Source organism: Sebastes umbrosus, chromosome 2, assembly GCF_015220745.1.
Source record: "Sebastes umbrosus isolate fSebUmb1 chromosome 2, fSebUmb1.pri, whole genome shotgun sequence".
In the NCBI taxonomy this organism is placed as follows: domain Eukaryota; kingdom Metazoa; phylum Chordata; class Actinopteri; order Perciformes; family Sebastidae; genus Sebastes; species Sebastes umbrosus.
Genome location: NC_051270.1, coordinates 8,261,809 through 8,281,284, shown reverse-complemented (window position 1 = coordinate 8,281,284; position 19,476 = coordinate 8,261,809). Strand labels below are relative to the sequence as shown.

Sequence of the window (19,476 nt, the reverse complement as noted above, 5' to 3'; positions counted from 1 at the left end):
TTCACTTCAGAAAGGCTTCTGCTTGGCAGATTTAAAAGAAAATTAAAAAAAGAAACATGTTCTCTAACCCTTAGTGGGGTAGTATATTTAGATATTTTGGTGTAAGATAACTCAAACAGATGACGGGAAGCTACATCACACTGACTAATGATGCCTTTACAAAATGCTTAAAGCAAAAAGACACCTGGGACAGCTGTGCTGCCGTACAATTAAAGAGACATTCCACCACAAAACTTTAATTCTCACAGACGTTCAATCTGAAACCAACACTGACGGGTTGTGTTAGTATTCCACCAGGATGAGGGGGACATATTTTTATAAGTGGAAGCAGGAGCTTATGAATGATATATTCTTTCTTTTTGAAGTGGAATTTCCCTTTATGTTCAAACTTAATATTTATTGGCTCAAGTTCGAGAAGGAATTTCCCTTTTTTAGAGGACACTGACGTTTCTGTTGTCCCAGATCAGCCAGCGAGCCGTCTTTTACAGCCTCATCACAGTTTGCCGCCAGTCTCCTCTGAATAAATCAGCTCTACAGTTACTTTCACTCTCGACTGTCTAAACCTTGATTCACATTGAAGCAGCTGCGGAGGAACCTGCGGGGGGTAGCTTATAGCTGACGGTGGAGGAGGGGGGGGTAACGTGAGGTATCTGTGTCGAGTTCTGAACTCTGAACTAGTAGCTTAGCCTGTAAAGCACCTGGTGATGAACGATGATGATGATGATGAACCGGTTTTTAAATGAAGCCACTGTAGCGTTGGCCGTTAACAGAGCATCATGTGCTTTCCTGCATTGGTTCTGATATAGAGATATAGTGTGTACAGCCATTGTGGAAGTCCTGATCCTGTGTTATTAATACACTGAAATAAATAAGGCACTTCAACTAAAAAACCCATACAGTAACATAACATTACTGGAATTATTCTGGATAGCTGGATCACCTAATTATTGACACACCAATGTATGCTATACGGACACAAAACGATGTGGAAACGAGGTGTAAACTCCCCGTACGCTACCTGCCCAGCCCCAAACAGCAGACTAATAAAGTTAGCAACGAGCTAGTGAATATAGCAGAGCATTTAGCCGCTTATTCTGGGGTTGGTGGAGACCAAAACAGAGCTAAAAGACAGTGAATATCTGATCTGCTGGATGTCGAACACATTAGTATTAGCAACTTTATAAGGTGTTAATATGTCACTGCTGCTAAAAATGTAACTAATGCTGCTTTAATGTACACACATCTTGAACTTTACCCAAAAAACAAAGTGTTTGAAAGACGTAAATACGGTGTGTACTATAGTGGGATGTATAACAGCAAGCTAAAAATGTTTCCTGATAAATTAGTGAATGAACATGTGTTTTTTTTTTAAAGAAAATTTGAGTATTTTAAGACAAAATGTATGTGTTTTCACATCCAACCAGTTATCAGACTGTGGTCCAAAAGACTAAAAAAAAGGGGAAAACCTGATTTAATAATTCCTTGTCAGGATGGAGATTAACAAAAATGCAGAAGAAGACTTCTACAATGGCTGTACGGGGATAAATATTTCTCGATTTGACTATTCATTTTCTCTAAAGAACACTTCTTGCTGTGGTTGTTTCACTTGAATCCAACTCACTCACTAATTCTGAACTATTATCTTTCTGAGAAAAAACAAATCATTTTCTCTCCCTACTGCCTCTCTGGTCTGTCTGTCAGTCATTCACACTGATCAATCGAATGTCTAAACAGCAGGGACTCTAAGCACCATGATATTGATCCAATAAAGTGTCATTTAAAACGAAAATACAATTTTAAACGTTGACAGTGTGTGTTTAAAACACATGGCATATCGAGCACAAACACGGATATACCTAAAAAAAAAAAAAAAGGAAATGCATTTTCCCTTGCAATAATTTGACACATCTGATGCATCTTTGATTAGCATATCTCTAATACACAGCTGCATCCGTGACTATCATCATCACACACTCAGAAAATACACAAAAATTCAAAACTTAATACTTTGGCTAATGCTTCACTCACCTTTCACCAACAAGAAAGACTCATACTGATAGTTTCTCTCATCTGAAGCTAATATGTCTAGATACTGTAAATAGAAATGGACCAGGGTACATATATATATATATATGTATGTACATATATATACACCCCGCAGTTTATATAATATACTGTATATATACGTATGTGTGTGTATGCATACATACATGTGTAGTATATGTACGTTACACTTTAATCGGTAGTATCTACCTCCGAAACTGACTGATCTGTATTGATTATAGATCATCTCACAGTGATCGTTCATTCTGCCTGATCAGCCGTCGGGGCACAAATTAATCACACCCGGGTTTCTAGTTTTCATACAATAGTTTCAGCTACCTTCAACATTTATGTATTGAGTAACTTTTTTCTTTTATTAATTGCTATTAATATGGAAGCAAAGAGAGGCCATAATGAATACCCAATTGTGAAATTTGATCTCTACTGAATACTTGATATTTAAATACCGCTGAATTCATAGTTTGTTTTGTATTTTTATAGTATTTTATCTAGAAAACGACCTGTGTATGGGGTTTAAACTCCTCTGTAATTTCAAATTGTGCGAAAAAAAAAAAAAAAAAACTTGAATTTTGTGAACCCCTAAAAAACTTGCTCAACTTTACTAATTTTTTTAACAAAAAAATGTTCAGGATACAAAGATAAGCAGTGAAGCCGAGATGGAATCGATCAGAACTCTGGCCTATCAGGTGATGTTCTGTTAGTCATGTGATCTAAGAGGAGTTCAGTTGAGCAACTGAAAACACCGCACAGTTGAACAACAACAAAAAAGCCACTTCAGGTGCGTTTTTTAAATTGAAATACCTCCTGGGAATTCAACCACTCAAATTCAAATAGATGATTTTCACATTAAAACATTTCAATGCGATCCATTCAGTGCTATTTAAATTTCATTGTCCTTTCTTTGCTTCCATATATATTGAGCTTATTCTACCATGGAGGGGGATGGAGGAGTGGGTCATTCTGTTTTGATTTAAATCATCGTAGGGCCCACAGAAATATCACCTATGTGCTGTGACCTCAATGAAACTGAGCTTATTCTGCTGTTTTCTTCTCACTGGAAGGAACCAACAGCGAAAAAAAAAAAAAATTAAATATAAATCAACTGTGATGAAATTAAAAAACAATCAGTTAAAAATGAACTTTCAAATTCATGTGTTTATCTCGTGAGGCTGTTCAGTTGTGTTGTGTGATCACAGTGCAAGACCCTGAAATTATCTGAACCCTGTGTCAAATACAGTGTTGTCCTGCGGTGAATAAATGCAGTTTTCCGAAGAAAATCGGCACAATGCATCATGTCCTGTTAGACAGTCTCTACGGAAGATTTAAAATGCCTAAAACAAATCAACAAAAGCATAAAACAACACACGTTGCTATGTGTATTTTCCTTTTATGTGACATAATTAAAGAATGCATAATCTATTTTGTTTTTATTTAGGCATTTTTAATCTTCCATAGCCTGCTGGGGAGCACTTTAAAAAATAAAAGTTTATTGTTATTATTATCATAATTATTATTATTATAATATACTAGTAATGCCTATAAGAGCGTAGCAGAGCAGGTTGGTGGTTGGAGGTAGGGTTGGGAGGTATCTCAGGGTTGGACTTTACACGACTTTTGGTCTTTTTTTTTTCACTTATTACATTCCTATAAAATCTGCTTGCATATTAACACACCTCTGATCCTGTTCCATTATCATCTCGGAAAACTCAAAATATCCGCCGCCCGTTTCAGTCGTCCTCCAGCGTTTCCGTCTTGATGTCGTTCCCGATACTGCACCCCGCCCCGTCCGCCTGATTGGCCAACGCTTGGCTGCTGTGATTGACGGACGCCTTCTCCAAACCGATTGGGTCCTGGGGCTCGGACAGCGCGCTGTGAATGGTGGGTTCGTCCTGGAGGGAGGGGGAAGGGGGAGACCAGGACACGCCGGTCAGTCTGGAACCTTCCGCCTGAGGGCCCACCCCTGCCACTAGGGAGCGGCCAATCAGAGATGCGCTCCTCTGTCCGGACAAGGCTCCTCTACCCAGGGCGGAGAACCAGCTGGGGAGCAGCGTGGGTACCTGAGCGAGGAGAGGAGAAATCAAGGGTTGAGAGTCATCCTAAGAATTCTTGGAAGTTTTTATTGTAAGTCTTTACACACCAAGTCTCTATTTTTCGTGTGCGTTTTTTTAAATCCATCATCCGATAAAAAACGTTACACACAGAAACCTTGCACACTGAGTCTGATGCGTTTTATTATTCTATTTGTTGCAATAATTCGTAATACAAGATAAAACTGAATGCCGGATTCCAAGCTGTTCTGCAATCACCTGCCAGAATCCGTCTTTAAATTCTGCAACTCTGTTTTCATTTATTTCTTTATGATAAAGTGCTTTGTGCTGGGAGACAAAGTTAATGTTTATCAGATGCTATTTTTGGATGTTGACGTTTGCACGGACGGTGGCAAACAACCCTCTTTTGGCTTTTGCCGGATGCGAAAGAAATGCAGAAAATTTAACCTGTTCTGAAAAACTTTAATGACGGATGAAAGTCAGCGGAGGAGTCAGTGTTTTAACGTGATTGACACAACGTGAGGTCGTACTTATTTTTAAACGTATGACGTAAAATACGGACTTGGTGTGCAAAGGTCTTATATCTGCCCTCGTCTCTTCATCTAAGGGCCAAAGTGTGTGTGAGTGTGTGTGTGTGTGTGTGTGTGTGTGTGTGTGTGTGTGTGTGTGTGTGTGTGTGTGTGTGTGTGTGTGTGTGTGCGTGTGTCTGGGGTCGGGCTGTACCTGGGTTGGAGAAGACAGGTCAGCTCGACTGAAACCAAACTGCCTGGCTGAGGCTCTCTTGTCAAATAAGGACACCTCGCAACCCTGTGACAGAGCAGCGCACACACATATTATACAATAACCAGGTCATTCTACTGTCACAAGAATGGTGTCATAATGCTGTGACCTCTTGGTTCTTTATAGCTAGTTATTTATAATCTTTGAGTCAAATATGTGACCAAATGTAAATTTAAACAGGTTACACAGAGAGGAATAAAAACAAAGCAGATTTAATAATGTTTCATAGACTTTACTGACTTTCACTGAGCCCCTGCTGTATGTTTACTGTTCCACACATGGGAACCTCTGAGCTGCTTGGCTGCTTTTCATCTACTTTACCTGGTCGGGGAAGTCGTTGCCGTCCACCTCGTCGCTGTTGGACTGACCGCCTGGACTCTGAACCTCGATTCCGTGGCTCTCCAAGATGGCTGCTTCTTCAAAAACACAAACCTCATCATAGCGTATCGACCTCAAACGACAACACACTCAGATGCAAGCAAACACGAAGGCATTCAGGTCAGGAATGTGTATTCCTCACTGATGCCCAGGTGTGTGTGAAATTCTACAGCGGTATTGTGACGAGCAGGATGGCGTCTAAGTGTTGGCTATAACACAGAGAGCTCTTTTATGTGTGTTTATTGATTTATTTAGAGAGACAGCTCAGCACAGTGAATATATGCTTCTTAAAGGGATAACACACATCTGCTTCATGTTAAAGTCTTTAGTCACACTAGGACATCCAATAACATCCACTACTGTTAACACACACACACGGAGGTAGATATTACCAATGTTGGCGCGCCTCTTGATGTCTTTGCGGCGGTTGGCAAACCAGTTGTAGACCTTCAGAGATGTTACCCTCTCCAGATCAGACAGCTTCTTTCCTGTAACAAACACACAGATCTCAGATCAGAGATACTGAGCTGCTGCGTCTCTGTCCTCTCCTCCTTCAGTCTCTCCCTGTGTTGTGTTTTTGAAGGCTCATTCAAGCATATTTAATCTCACCGGTCAGAAAGTATCTTCGCGGCAATGCAAGGTTCTTCCTTTGATAGACATTTACGAGACAAGTTAGCTCACAATGCAGTTCAAAGGTTCAATGTTGCTGCTTATTTATTGAACATATTCAACCATTTAACTGGGGACATTTTGGGCTTTTTAATTTTTCCATCATTTTGGCTAGAGTTTTTTTGTTTTCGAATTTTGAAAGTTCAACCTCAGCTCCTATAATAATAAGTCTATAATAAACTATGGCACCAAAATACACTCAGACCCTTCAGGACAAAATGTCCCCATTAAAACCACATTTATTCATTCATTAATTAAACCACACTATTATATCAGGCTTTAAGTCTAGAGCCCTGGCTTCAAAATTGTAGTTTTTACTATTTACAGAAAATAAATTTCAACAGTGTCATTATGTAAACAAACATGGCATTTAAAGGGTTATAATTCAAAAACATGATACTGTGTTTAAATCATGCTGTATTATCACCATTATTTCAATAAATTGAGATCATAACTAATATTACACTAATATAAATTGTTACCATTATTCATTAATGTACTACTATTTGCCTGTTATTCTGATTGCTCTTATTAGTAAGTACATAATAGTAATTGCTGTAGCAGCACTAGGGGTAGCCTATAGATTGAAAGCATGATTGCTAAAACAGAGGAAGACGTTTGTAAACAAAACAGTTTCATTATGTAAACAAACCAGCATTTAAAAGGTTATAATTCTGAAAATGAATGAATATTTGGTAGTTGTGATCAGGACTGGTGTTGGTTAAAAGATTTAGCTCAGTGAAAGTGGAAAATAACATTAATATATAGTGTTTTTATAGCAGCTTTAGGAAGGGGACATTTTTGTCCTCTAAGTACATCAGAGCAACTTTTGTAAAGTGAAGCACAAGGGGTTAAGTAGTGTGTTTGTCATGATGCCACTCTTATAGTTACCTTGTTTATTATTGTTGCAACATGGCCAATATGTAGGGAGTCAAGAGAGTAGTTAACATCGAATAAAACCAAATCAGTTCTCCAAATGATTTCCAAAAATACAACCGAATATACTGAAAATGGAGGCCAATTTGCAGTCTTGATGAGTGGACATTGTAAAAGCATGATAACACTTTCTGTTGAGTCTCAGTTTGCAAAGTAATGGACATGACAGTGGCTTTTTTCTATATTCCTATATCATTATTTATTTCCCCTCAATCATTATTCAATAGAGTAGGATTTATAGCCAATTACATATCTAGAAACATCCATGTAGTTGGATTGGCTTTTCAACAGTCTCTTAACAGGACCACTCAGAAAAGCTGCTACCGATACGAGAGAGATAAATGCCCACTTTGTGATTGTGAACTAAGTTACCAAAAGTAAAGAGTAAAAATATTTTGTTAACCAAGCAATGATCATATCTTTCCTGTTTTTAACCTACCTGGTTTCTGAATGACAGCGTTGCACGCAGTGGCGATCTCCTCTCTCTTCGCTTCATCAGGGTACTGGTTATCAATGAAGTAGCTGTGTAGACACACACACACACACACACATTAAAGGTCCCATATTGAGAAAAGTGAGATTTTCATGTCTTTTATATTATAAAGCAGGTTTAAATTTAGACCATTTCAGTTTTAAATGTAAACATACTAAATGTGTCCCAGTTTATTTCCTGTTGCAGTGTATGTGAATGACATCAGCGGACAGGATGTAAACATGGACCCAAGCTGTTTCCTAGCAACGCAATTCCGTTCCGGAGCGTTTCAGACCGAGCATGAATACAGATTTATTCAGACAGACAGTATGAGAAAAAATAATGTGTCTTTTGAACATTAAAGCATGTAAACATGTTCTAGTAGAAAACCAAAATACAAACATGAACCTCAAAATGAGCAGGATGTGTCCCCTTTAAATATTAGACTTTGTAACACGTTCAGCCAGTCCACGCCGCCTCCTCCTCCTCCTCAACCCCCCCCAACAGCTCACCTCTCCATGACAGCCAGGCACTCCTTCCTCCAGGTGAACCTGCTCCCTCGCCGCAGACGGAAGCCGCCGGGGGTCGAGCCGAACGGAGGCGGGGCTTGGTGCCAGTCCATCACTTCCTCCAGAGCCATCGGGGCGGCTCGCATGGCCAGAGTGGCACCTGAAGTCACACACCAGACAGCGTTAATAATAAAGTTTCAGTAATGCCATACAGAGTGATACTTAAGACAGTTTCTCCGTCTAAAAATATATGTCTCACATAAAATAATGAAAAGCAGTCATTGCGTATTGCACATTTACTATGTATATTTAGAGTGTGTAAACTTCATCATGAGGTTGAAAGGACAAAATTAATTCATCACACCCTGACATTTACTTTAGAGCATCGAGCCAATAAATCAAATTACAGTCAAGAGACTCTAATTAAAGCATCATGCCAGTCTGTTTTTTTTTTCTTATCAAGGGAAGACACAGGGATAACTGTGACTGTACTGATTTTTCATACATTCCTCTATGTTGGTCTCAACTTAACACAATCTAGTCATTGTTCAACCACAGGTCAAGAGTTTCTTTATTTCTGTAACCAGGGACATCTCAAGATGCCCATAAAACAACGAGAACACGTGGCTTTCTTATCTGTCAGACGACTTTTTGATTATGTCACATCTGCAACTCTCCCAATACCAGAAAGCTGCTGCAAAATTAACCCTCTGAAACCTGCGGGATTGTAGATTATCCTGACAGACTTTACTGTCTTTCAGAGGGTGAAGCAGGTTCAGTTTTAGAGCTAGAGTGAAGCTACAGATATATGAAACTAGACAACCTAAGGAATCCATTGGTACATGTCATGCTAGCATGTCAGGAAGGAGGATAAATAACGCTCCAAAATTAGGCAACATTTTGGCAAGGAAAAACTGGCATCGCCATTTTCTATGTGCTTTCCATATGTATATTGACAATAACAGGTTTCTGAGCAGTTTCCAGATCAGAAGTGCTTGCCATCCAATCTCCAAATGTCAAAAGTTTTTGATACCAAATCACAGCATGGCTTTTTCTATGGAGTTCCTCAAGGTCTTGGAGTCTTAATGTGGTATTTTGGAGGGTTTTTTCTTTAAAATTTTGATCAATTCTCAAGTGGTACATTTTTTAAAAATTTTGCACCAAATCTGTGTAACAAATGGTACCAACCCCAAACTTGCTGCAACAACTTATGAGACATAATACAACATGGGGGTGACCATCACATACTTATATCATCATGTTCTAAGCCCTTATTCACTTTTAAAATTTATTTTTATTAATTAATTCATGTTTCTTTCTGATTTATGACTAGAAGAACTTATTACATAGTGCTGAGCAGCACTCATCAGCTGCTCTGGACGCCGGAGAGGAGCACCGTTGTGCGGACACTGTGGAGCTTCTCACCAGGGTGAAGAGCAGGATAAAGTTCAGCTCAAGGAGAAGGTATGTGTAGTTTATCTGTGTGCACACATCATAGCGTAACTCCAATGCCTTGGTTGTGGAAGAGTAAACCTTGCATCGATTTATTTGTTGCAAATCTGTTGACTGTTGGATTTTTAAATATGGAAGAGCGGATAAGGACACACCGGCTGCATCCCAAGTCTCTTAATTGCATCCATGTTTCCCTCAAGGAAACCATGCGAGCACAGAGGAAACGAGGAAATATGATCACAGCTGGATCAGCTGTCAGTTGGCTGTTTGTGTCTGAACTGTATTAATATTAATAAAGACACAGTTATCAGTGGCAGAGCAGCAGTGTTTTCACTCTGTAGTCTGTTACCTGTTTAACAAACACCTGCACATGAATAACAGCCTACAGTCTGTATTTATACTGTGTCCTGCTTAGAGGCTCAGGAACCATTTCTACTCTAAAGTGTTGGAGGTTTTTCCGGACAAAAGAGGCCTGGTGCGTTCTGTCAAGACTGGTCTGTCAGACCAAAAACAACATTACTGAGAGACCTGTAACTAAACTTTGTGTGATACAAGAGGTGTAGATTGAATGGTGTTAATTTGCATTCCCATGTATGGTAATTGAGGTTTTCACATTTGGCTCCTCTTTGTTTCATTGCATTGTTATGCCTGCCTGGTATTAGCAATTTGGGGCCGGTGTGTCGGAGCCAGATGGTGTATCGGGTCTCCTGGGGATAATTGGTACTCAAGTAGGAATTAACGTTGGCCGGGTCAGGGGTTCCGCCCGGAAGTGTTCAAGCAGAAAGTGTGTTTCGGACTTAAATTGTACACGGTAACGTTATTCAGCGCATCATTCAGGTGAGCCCGGGGCAACACCTCAGTGGCTTAAAGCTCGGCTTAGCCTCCTACAGTAGTTCATGTTGAAATCACAGCTATGAATACCAATGAGCTGAGGTACAGTTTTCTTTTCTGCACTGATGTATTAGAGCTGTCAATCTGGGCTGTCCGGGGAGACGTTGATAATACGCAATGACAACATGTTCTTAACAGATAACACGTTCTTCCCATTATGTTGTAGTCTGAATGGCCTGATTTTTGCTCAGTCAGCGTTAAGAAACTCTATTGAAGTCAGCGCTGCCAGTCATGCATTCAGTGCAGCTGGTTATTGAAAAACGTGTTATCCCTTTTGCTTTACAGTATTTTTTTTTTTTTACAAGTGGAAGAGTGTGTGTGTGTAGGGAGGGGGTATGCAGGAGGCCTTATGGTGTAAGGTGTTATTACCAGGGTTGGTCTTCTCCAGCTGGTACCAGCGAAAGAAGGCTCGTTTCTTCTGCTCGCTGAGGTCTGATCCCTGCTGTAGGAGCCAGTGGGAGATCCGACTCTGACTGATCCCTGGAGGAGGAAGAGGAACGGAGCGAGATCTGTACAGTCAGTAGGCTGCTAGGCTGAACCATAGACTGTACTGTATATATAAAATCTCCTCTCTCGTACAATTCCCGAGCCTCCGTCTGCGACTACTTCACTCAGAGCAGCTATCAATCATGACGTCTCCCTCTTTTTATCGCATCAAATAACTAATTAAAACCAAACTTATCAGAAAAATGAACACTTGAACATACATCAGTGTGATAAGAGCTACCTAAATTGACAGAAACCACTGTGTACTTTGACTTTATAGTTTGGCCCATGTCCCATCCGCTAACATGGAGGTAACTATACTGCAGCCAGCCACCAGGGGGCGATCAAGATGTTTTACCTCCACTTTTGAGGAGCTGTCATGTTGTCCATCTTTATATACAGTCTATGAGATGAAGTCGATACTCACCCGTTACCTGAGCGACCACAGCCTGGGAGATCCGCCTGTTGGCCAGGAAGGACTTAATCTCTTCTTTGATCATAGAACTGTCCCTCCTACGAGCAGAGAGAGGAATCTACTGTTTACCACACCAGTACAATAAATGTTTAAATCTCCAACAGCCTGACATTACACATATGGCACAAGATAAGAGTCGCCATACTTAAACCAGCTGTAATTCTGCAATCCTCTCATATATATAGATTAATGGCAGCAGCTGTTGGAGCTGAATATGAACAGGAATCAGAGGCCAGATGCTGCTGGAATATTCGCTGCTTTCTGGGTTGATTTCATCTTCACACACCCTCAAATCAATAGCGCTCTGATTGCTGCTGTCTGACTGCAGACTGCAGATGAGAGGCACTCGTGAGTGTGTGTGTGTGTGTATGTGTGTGTGTGTGTGTGTGTGTGTGTGTGTGTGTGTGTGTGTGTGTGTGCGCATGTGTGTACAGTACTGTCTGTGTGAGTGTGTGTAGGCATTAATCCTTGTATCATTCAGATGCAGTGTGAGCAACAGACAGGCTGTATAAACACCTGCTCTCTGGTGCAGTGATCTACTCTATATGTTGCCAGTGGGTTCTTAAACCAAGTACACATATCCATTTGATAGCAAAAGAAAAAAGCATAATAATCATAATCACAATTATGTTAAAGAGGACCTATTATGCTTTTGTGCTTTTTCCCTTTCCTTTAGTGTGTTATATAGTTTCTTGTGCTTGTAAAAGGTCTGCAAAGTTATAAAGCCCAAAGTCCAAAGGGCGTTACTCTCACCCACAGAAACACTGCCTTTGAACTGCCTGAAACGCCTTGCTTGATGCCCCGCCTTTTTCCGCAACATGGTGATGTCACCAAGTAATACATTTGCATAATACCAGCCAAGCGGTTAGCTTGGCACATCCTCAAACAAAGTTAGTTACAGCGGAGCTGGAGCAGAGTCTAAGGAGTTTGGTTCGGTTTACCAATCACAACAGCGGGTCAGCTGACCAATCAGAGCAGGAGGGGATAGGAGCTCAAACAGAGCGTTTCAGACAGAGGGTGAAAAGAGGTGCTGCAGCACAGCCGGTATGAGAAAAGTAAAGTGTTTTTTTAACATTAAAGCACGTAAACATGTTCTGGTAGTAACCTAAAATACAAGTATGCACCTGAAAATGAGCATAATAGGTCCACTTTAATTGTAATTCTGAGTACTGATTATTGTCATGGTTGTAGCAAACTGTACAGATTGTGACTGACTCTCTTTAATAGTGTCAGCAGCAACAAGGTTTCTTGGCAGTCGAAGGAAATTTTGCAAATGCATGAGGCGTCGAGTTTGCCAACTAGTACAAACAAGTTTATGCACTGAAGAAATCTACTGGGCAGGACGTTTTACAGTTGAAAAATAAACTAGTCATTAATCTGTTCTATAGAATGGTGACACTGTTTCAAAATATATCTTTCGCATTTTTGCATGAGCCGACATCAGCTGGCCTGGTTCTTCCTGATCTAGTCAGTTCTGGTCTAAGTTGAGGCAATCTAGTCTGGTCTTACCTCATCAAGTCCTCCACCCTGTCATCGACATCTACGTCCTCTTCACTGGTCTCAAACGCGTAGCCTGGCACCGTCACGCTGCCGCTAACCACACCCAGAGGAAACCGGGGCGGCGACAGCTTCCCATTGGTGACGGCGACTAGGCCATTCTGGACTACCGCTGCCATGGCGACAGGCGAGGCTACTGGAATCGGCAGAGGCGGGGAGGTGGTGTCGAAGTTGTTGTTGGGCGACAACGAGAGTCGGTTGCTAGGGAAACTTGTCTGAGTGGCGGTGGAGGTCATGGAGGAGGAGGCGACGACGGCGCTGGAAGAAGACAAGGAGGACGAGGGAGGCATGTAGGGAGGTTTATGGGTCAGCTTGTGTCCATGTTGGCGGTCCAGGTGGTCCAGGGTGTCCAGGGCATGGAGGACCTCCGTATGTGTGATACCCGTCCTCCTCAGCCTCTGGAGGAGGTCAATCTGCTCGATGGTGAAACGAGGCTCCTCACACTGCTGGAACATCCTGGAGGAGATCAGGACAATCACAACACCATTAATGGCAAAGAGACTCGGTACTTTTACTTTGTTTTACTACACACTACATACTATACAACAGTAGTTTTATGCAAACAGAATAATTCTATACACAAAGAACATTTTACTGTCTTTTACTTTGATGCAAGTATGTAAAAACTAAGAATTATTCACTTAATAATTTGTAGTATGCACACAGGCAGCGTGATTCACCGCCTGCTGTTGGTTTTCCACTAGAGCTGCAACAACTAATCTGTTAGTTTTCAACTATTAAATTAATCTGCAACTATTTTGATAATCGATTAATCAGTTTGAGTCATATTTAAGAAAAAAACGTCGACGCTTCCTGCGTCTTAAATGTGAATGTTGGGAAACACGATCAACATTTTTCACCATTTTCTGACACTTTATAGAGCATACAACTAATTGATTAATCAAGAAAATAATGGACAGATTAATCAACAATGAAAATAATCATTAGTTGCAGCCCTATTTTCCATTGATCGACAGTTAGTGGTAGTAACGCACCAAATAAGCGTAGCAATGCACCAACAAAGAGGGTGAAGAAGAAGACTGATGGCAAGATAACATGCATATAACAGTAAACGATGCACAGTTTTACATTTTTGAAAAAAATCAGCTTCGGAAAAAAATGGCCAACCATGGCTCTGATAACACGTGTACCAGAAAACAACTAAAAAGATTTACCGTGTCACGTTAATTTCATAAATGGGACTAAAGAACACAGTCAACAATATTGTCCGACATGATAAAATCATGCTCGAAAGTTGTCTTCTGTATTGCATGAAATGCGGGCATCCCCTGGCTTTTATTTTCTACATCATGTCCAGCATTGTTTAGTGTCAATCCCTCGTACATTGGTGCACAATTTGAATTCCATGCAGGAAAGGTGACAAAGAAAACTACTATATATACTGTAGATAGGAAATTACCAATTGCAAATACATTGAGTGGCTATTGCACAAAAAATACTCACCATAAATAGTGTCAAAATTGGAGCCTGACAAAATCTACATTTCCTATTTCTGATTAATGAATGCAGTTTTAGCTCATTAGTGACCTTTCTCTACACTCTGAGCTCCACATCCCCGTCAATGAGACAATCACAGAACAAAATGGAAGACCAGTCACATCTGTTAGCTTCCTGCCTGCAGATTTATAGCTCACACAGACACGCATACACTCACAGTGAGACATCAGAGCTCAGCAGCTGCTATCCAGATATGAAATGCATTCCTCCACATTAAATAAGGCTTTTATCATTGTGTTTTTACCCCCGATAATCATGTAATGTTACCCAAATGCAATGTATGTTTCAAACCTAAAACATGCTCACTTCAATGCGGCTTTAACAAAACAATGATTTTGTGTCATTTCTTTAAAATATACTGTCGTGATTATAGTCACTGAACTGAACTGAGGGAGGAGCAACAGAGGAAGATAAATGGAGAATAAGATAACACATCTGTCTTGATGCTTTTCTTTCTGATGCCGAGGAGGAGAAAAACAGGCCACAGCAGAGAATCAAAGTCAGCAGACATGTCAACACTTATATAGAGAAGGAGGGAGAGGGCGAGCGTGTATGGATGTGTGTGTGCGTGCGTCTCGGGAAAAATGCCAAAAAAAAAATTACATCTCAGGCAGCCAAGCTCCATACTTTCTCTCACTGCTGCAGAGGATGAGTCACGCTGTATAAAGTTTGACTGATAGGTTCCATACAGGACGGCTACATTAAGGGAAATGATAATCACAGCTATTTACAGTTTTTTGTCCTGAGTTTACAATATGTTGTTGCAAATTAACAATTAAATGATTTCAGTGTAGTATTATTTATTGAGCCTTGTTTACAGTCGTCCTGCATCACTGTTATTGCAGCTCTTTACAAGACTGATAGAAGTAACACATTGTTTACTTGTTCCTTGTAATAAGTGTTTGTGGTTTACACAACATTTCTCTGACCAAAGTGGAGCATGCAAGGAAACTTAATCTACAAGAAGCACTCTAATATTACTTAACTAAAAAGTATGATTAGGATTTTTATTCATTGTGCAAACATTGGTCAATATCAGCTTTTATGCCGTGATTGAAATAGCCGGCAGCAGATGGATAACAGGAATTGAAGAAAGAAAGATAAAGATGGGGAATGACCAAGCCCCCAAGAAGAGCACCGGTTCGTAGATGCCAATTTCCGTAGTGGCCAAACGGCGGTACTACAACTTCCGTGTCCGTCACGTGATGCCATTGGGCCCAAAAAGACTTTTTCCCATAGACTTACATCGGGAAAAAGACGTCTGTAACTGGGGGGATCATTTTTTTTTAGTTAAATCAACTCCCCCGTACGAACACTTGAATAGCCCTTATTAAAAACATTAGGTCCTGAAAGTTGTAAAAGGCACTAATAGCCAAATCCAGAGTTATTTCCCTTCCTCCATTCATGGGAATGAGACCCAGACTGAGGCCGGAGCGAGGGCTGGGAGGCGGAGTTAGCAAGCCGAAACGACACCTTGAGGGTTGAGACCGAGACATGTGACCAGCTACTGCGCCTGCTCCACGGGCCCAATGGATGGTTGGAAGTCGAGCCATTTTGAGCAACTTTCATAGGAATGAACGAGGCCCCGCCTCCAACGCTGTATCCAGTTCTCTTAATACCTCCATTGGAATGACGTGCAACAAAGGTCCCCAGCTGGCTGAAAAAAACGTTGCGGCTCACGGTGGATGCTTCAACCTCTGGCCACCAGGCCAGGATGCCCAAGAAAATAACTTTTAGTTAACCCTACCATCTTTTGCCTCACAGCTCCTGGGCCATTCTTTCCCCTGTCTGAGTTTGGCCAGAGTGGTGAGGTTCAGTGGTGTTTAGTTTTGCTCTACATGCACTGTGTGAGTTGTGGGAACTACAACAAGACAATAACAAAAAACAGCAACTTTGCCAGATGTAATCTAGAGACACATTTAGAATGATTAAAGGAAACCAGATGTATCCAAGTGAAGACCAGTGACAGCCTTACAGAAAATGCACTGAAGCTGTACCTATTTAAAGTTCAGTGAAGAGCAAGAAGTGCTGACAAGAATGACTTAAACTCGACAGACATCTGCCCCTCTGCTCCAACATTACACACTTTTTCTAAAAGGGAGCTGGAATATTGTGGATTCTCATCCTGTAGACTTAAAAGCAATTCCAGTTTGCAAACTAAAATGAAGAGAAGCAGTGGAGGATTCACAAAACACTACAAAAATGTGACTTTCATTAAACAAATATTTTGTTTTACTTGTACACCTGAGTGCATGAGCTAAAGACATCTTGACAAATATTTGGACAGATTTCAATAAATGAATAAATCAGCCACTGGGGAAAAACAAAAGGTATTTTGGCTTAATCTATCTCCTAAATCAGTTTCTCTAGCAGCCACCTTGGCAGGAAACCAACCTTCCTTTAAAAGGGTGCTACTGTTGTAAGACGACACAGTGGCTTTTAGATGCACAATGACACCAGGAGGCAAACAGAACTTTTCCTTCCTGCCCTGAGAAAAGACTCAGACAAACTATTTGTCATAGCCTAGCAGACAATAGTGTATCCCACCAAAATGCGTCTTTCCTCAACGGTGCAGGAACCAACAGTGGCTGTTTGGGTTTAAGCTTTTATTTTTACACACTAGCGGCCTTGGTGGTCACTAAAGTTTCTAATCATGGCTGCAGGGTTGGAAATTACCTTTTTTTGTCCACCTGCCACTGTGGCTGGTGGATTCCAAAATATACCAGCTATTCAATAGATTGTTTTTTTGGCTGGTGAGTGAAGCAAATCAAGCAGACACTTGCATATTTTACCAGCATTTGGCTGGTGGCTGGTGATAATTTCCAACCCTGGCTGCAGTACATCATCAACAGAGCATTTCCAGCAGCCACACTCACTAATAAGATAACCCTGGTACAGTAAGTAGGGCTGCACACAATTAATCGAATAGTAATCGCGATCACAATTTTGGCTTCCCACAATTAAATGAACATGATCGCCTGTGATATTGAAGTTTAAAATTTGCGTTCTGCTCATAGAAAACACTGCATATCAAATCAAACGCTTCCTAAACTAACAGCCAGCCACCAGCCGGTGATTGGGATGTTTTGGCTTCACTTTTGGGTATAGATAATATCTATACAACCAAGGTGTTTATGTTATGATTAAAATTAAGAGCATACAATTGATTATATAGCTCTTATTGTTGCTAGTTTTGCTCTCAAAGTGCACGAAGCGTTTCACTTTAAAATATAGCTAACAAAAGGGTAGTGTGAATTGTATTTTTCTCACAATATATATATAGCAGAAAAAAATATTGCAATGTCAGTTTTTTCCAACATCATGCAGCCTTAATTTGTACATTAACAGGGATGTAGCACAGCATGGAAGTGAAAACAGTGCTCTGTTTATTTTAAGGACAAAGTGCAATAGAAATATGTTGTCACTAAAATTAATGAATAATCGTGATAAATAATAGTGATCTTAATATTGATCAAAATAATAATCATTTTGGCCATAATCATGCAGACATAACAGTAAGGAAAAGGTACCTTATCAAAGCACTCCAAATGATATCTTTGTAGTTTTTTTATCATTATAAACAGAGAGACAACCGCAAAGAAAAAATGCCAGAATATTTAAGAAGTAATAAAAAAATAAAGTACATGGCCCAGTTTTGGTGGTAAATGACATTAGCTGAAGAGTTTAGGATTTAGTGGACTGACAGCGAACCAATTTACAGCATGTGTGACTATGTGAGGCTGGGATAGAGTATATATGGGCCAGTAGGGATAGAGGGACTAGTAATCAAATAGTGCTGACTGGCACACACTGCTCAACTCCTTCAGACATCTCTGCTAAACACCAACAGCAGCAGGAAGTACAGTGTGGAAACACACACACAAACACTCGGGTAATACTTAAACAGTTTGACTCATATCCGAAGGTGTCATTGAGCAACACACTCAACACCTACTAGCCTCCAGGTGCTGCTACTGGAGCTGAACTTGACCTGACCTCTGACCTCTGAGTCCTCTGCAGACAAACTCCACACCATGCAAGGCCAGGCTCTCACTTTATGTCTGCTTTAAAGTGTGCATTTTTATGCAGATAATATCATGTTTGCTGTACTTAAAAGGTCTAACATGTTAAAGATTATTTCTATTCCTGATCTGACCTATAAGATCCAAACCAGACGTGGCATAACATTTAACTGTATCCTGGTTGCAGACATGTGCTGAGCTGAGCACAAATACACAAAAAGTCATTTAATTACAGTATGCAACTTTTTTAAACTGGCATCTAAACCCCGAAATTTAACCCAAAAAAAGAAAAGCTGGCTCATGTGGTCGCAGACAACACTGTAGTAGTCCCAAATGTCAAGATAGCCCCCCTATACACAGTGTTTTCTTTAAACGATCACCAAATCCCATTGGAAAAACACGGATTTTAATTTTCCCCCTGCTACTAGGAGTATAGGCATGTCCGATAGAGGGTGTCTTAAGACGTCTTCTGGACAATGAAGGACAACTCTTCAATTCGGCATATATCACATAAACTAATCCACACCACAACATAACAAATATAGAGCATTTTAATAGCTTGCTCGCCTGTTGTTCACCATTATTTACTAGAATTCGCTGTGCAGCGCGGTACTGTATTCTAGCACCCCAACTGGGAAAGTTGACATTGTGTTTGATTAACTGTTTCTTTGATGAACTATGTGCAAGCCGAATTAAATGCAGACTCTTTATTATTACGATCAAACCGTAAAAATCATATTTAGCTAGTGTTAATGTCAAACGCCAAGTAGAAAACGCCGCAGCACAGGCGATATTTTTAAGGAGTTTTCAGAGAGAGAGAAAAGGAAATGTGAACCAGGTTAGCAGAGGATCCTAGTTTGGAGCTGCAGGACTTAAACTTACCTGATTATTCCAGTCTAAGAGCCTCCACAGGATGTTTTATTGGACCATAGATCTATTATCTATTGCCTCGGGGCGCCGGGGACACACGGATACTGACAGTTTTCCCAAAATGTCTCCTCTGTTTCTAATTGGGTTTCAATCCTCCGTCAGACAGATTCTCCTTTTGTCCGGCAGACAGGCGCCATGTTGACACAATGACGCAAGGCACGACGGGAGACGTAGTTTACAGAACTTACTGTACACACAGAGACACAGAGAGAGGGGGCAGATTATTAGGTACACCTGGCTGCACATGAAAGTCAATACAACATCAGCCTTTGTTGATAGTAGGTTTTAA

At 40.6% G+C, this 19,476-nt stretch overlaps 1 protein-coding gene across 3 annotated transcripts; it reads right to left on the bottom strand.

Annotated features, from left to right (window-relative positions):
- Positions 1–1,856: 1,856 nt before the first annotated feature.
- LOC119475427 (homeobox-containing protein 1-like) lies at positions 1,857–19,344 on the bottom strand. 3 transcript variants are annotated; one of them, XM_037748107.1, is made up of 10 exons: positions 19,140–19,344; positions 12,670–13,173; positions 11,113–11,198; positions 10,569–10,679; positions 7,860–8,016; positions 7,315–7,397; positions 5,663–5,758; positions 5,214–5,308; positions 4,836–4,919; positions 1,857–4,121 (listed from the first exon to the last, which is right to left on the bottom strand). In XM_037748107.1, exons 2-10 carry the CDS (start codon positions 13,170–13,172, stop codon positions 3,792–3,794), a joined length of 1,545 nt encoding a protein of 514 aa, XP_037604035.1. In that variant the 5' UTR covers position 13,173; positions 19,140–19,344; the 3' UTR covers positions 1,857–3,791. The 3 variants fall into 3 exon arrangements, with proteins under 3 accessions (XP_037604035.1, XP_037604045.1, XP_037604054.1); XM_037748117.1 differs by having other exon boundaries at positions 5,214–5,305; XM_037748126.1 differs by having other exon boundaries at positions 5,214–5,302.
- Positions 19,345–19,476: the final 132 nt, after the last annotated feature.

Bases quoted from the DNA above. Each gene is read 5' to 3' on its own strand.
- LOC119475427 (XM_037748107.1), bottom strand. From the start codon at position 13,172: ATGTTCCAGCAGTGTGAGGAGCCTCGTTTCACCATCGAGCAGATTGAC. The intron at 8,017-10,568 runs GTAATAACACCT...GTGTGACTTCAG, and splicing joins GCTGGAGAAGACCAACCCTG to GTGCCACTCTGGCCATGCGA. The intron at 7,398-7,859 runs GTGAGCTGTTGG...GTGTCTACACAG, and splicing joins TGCCTGGCTGTCATGGAGAG to CTACTTCATTGATAACCAGT.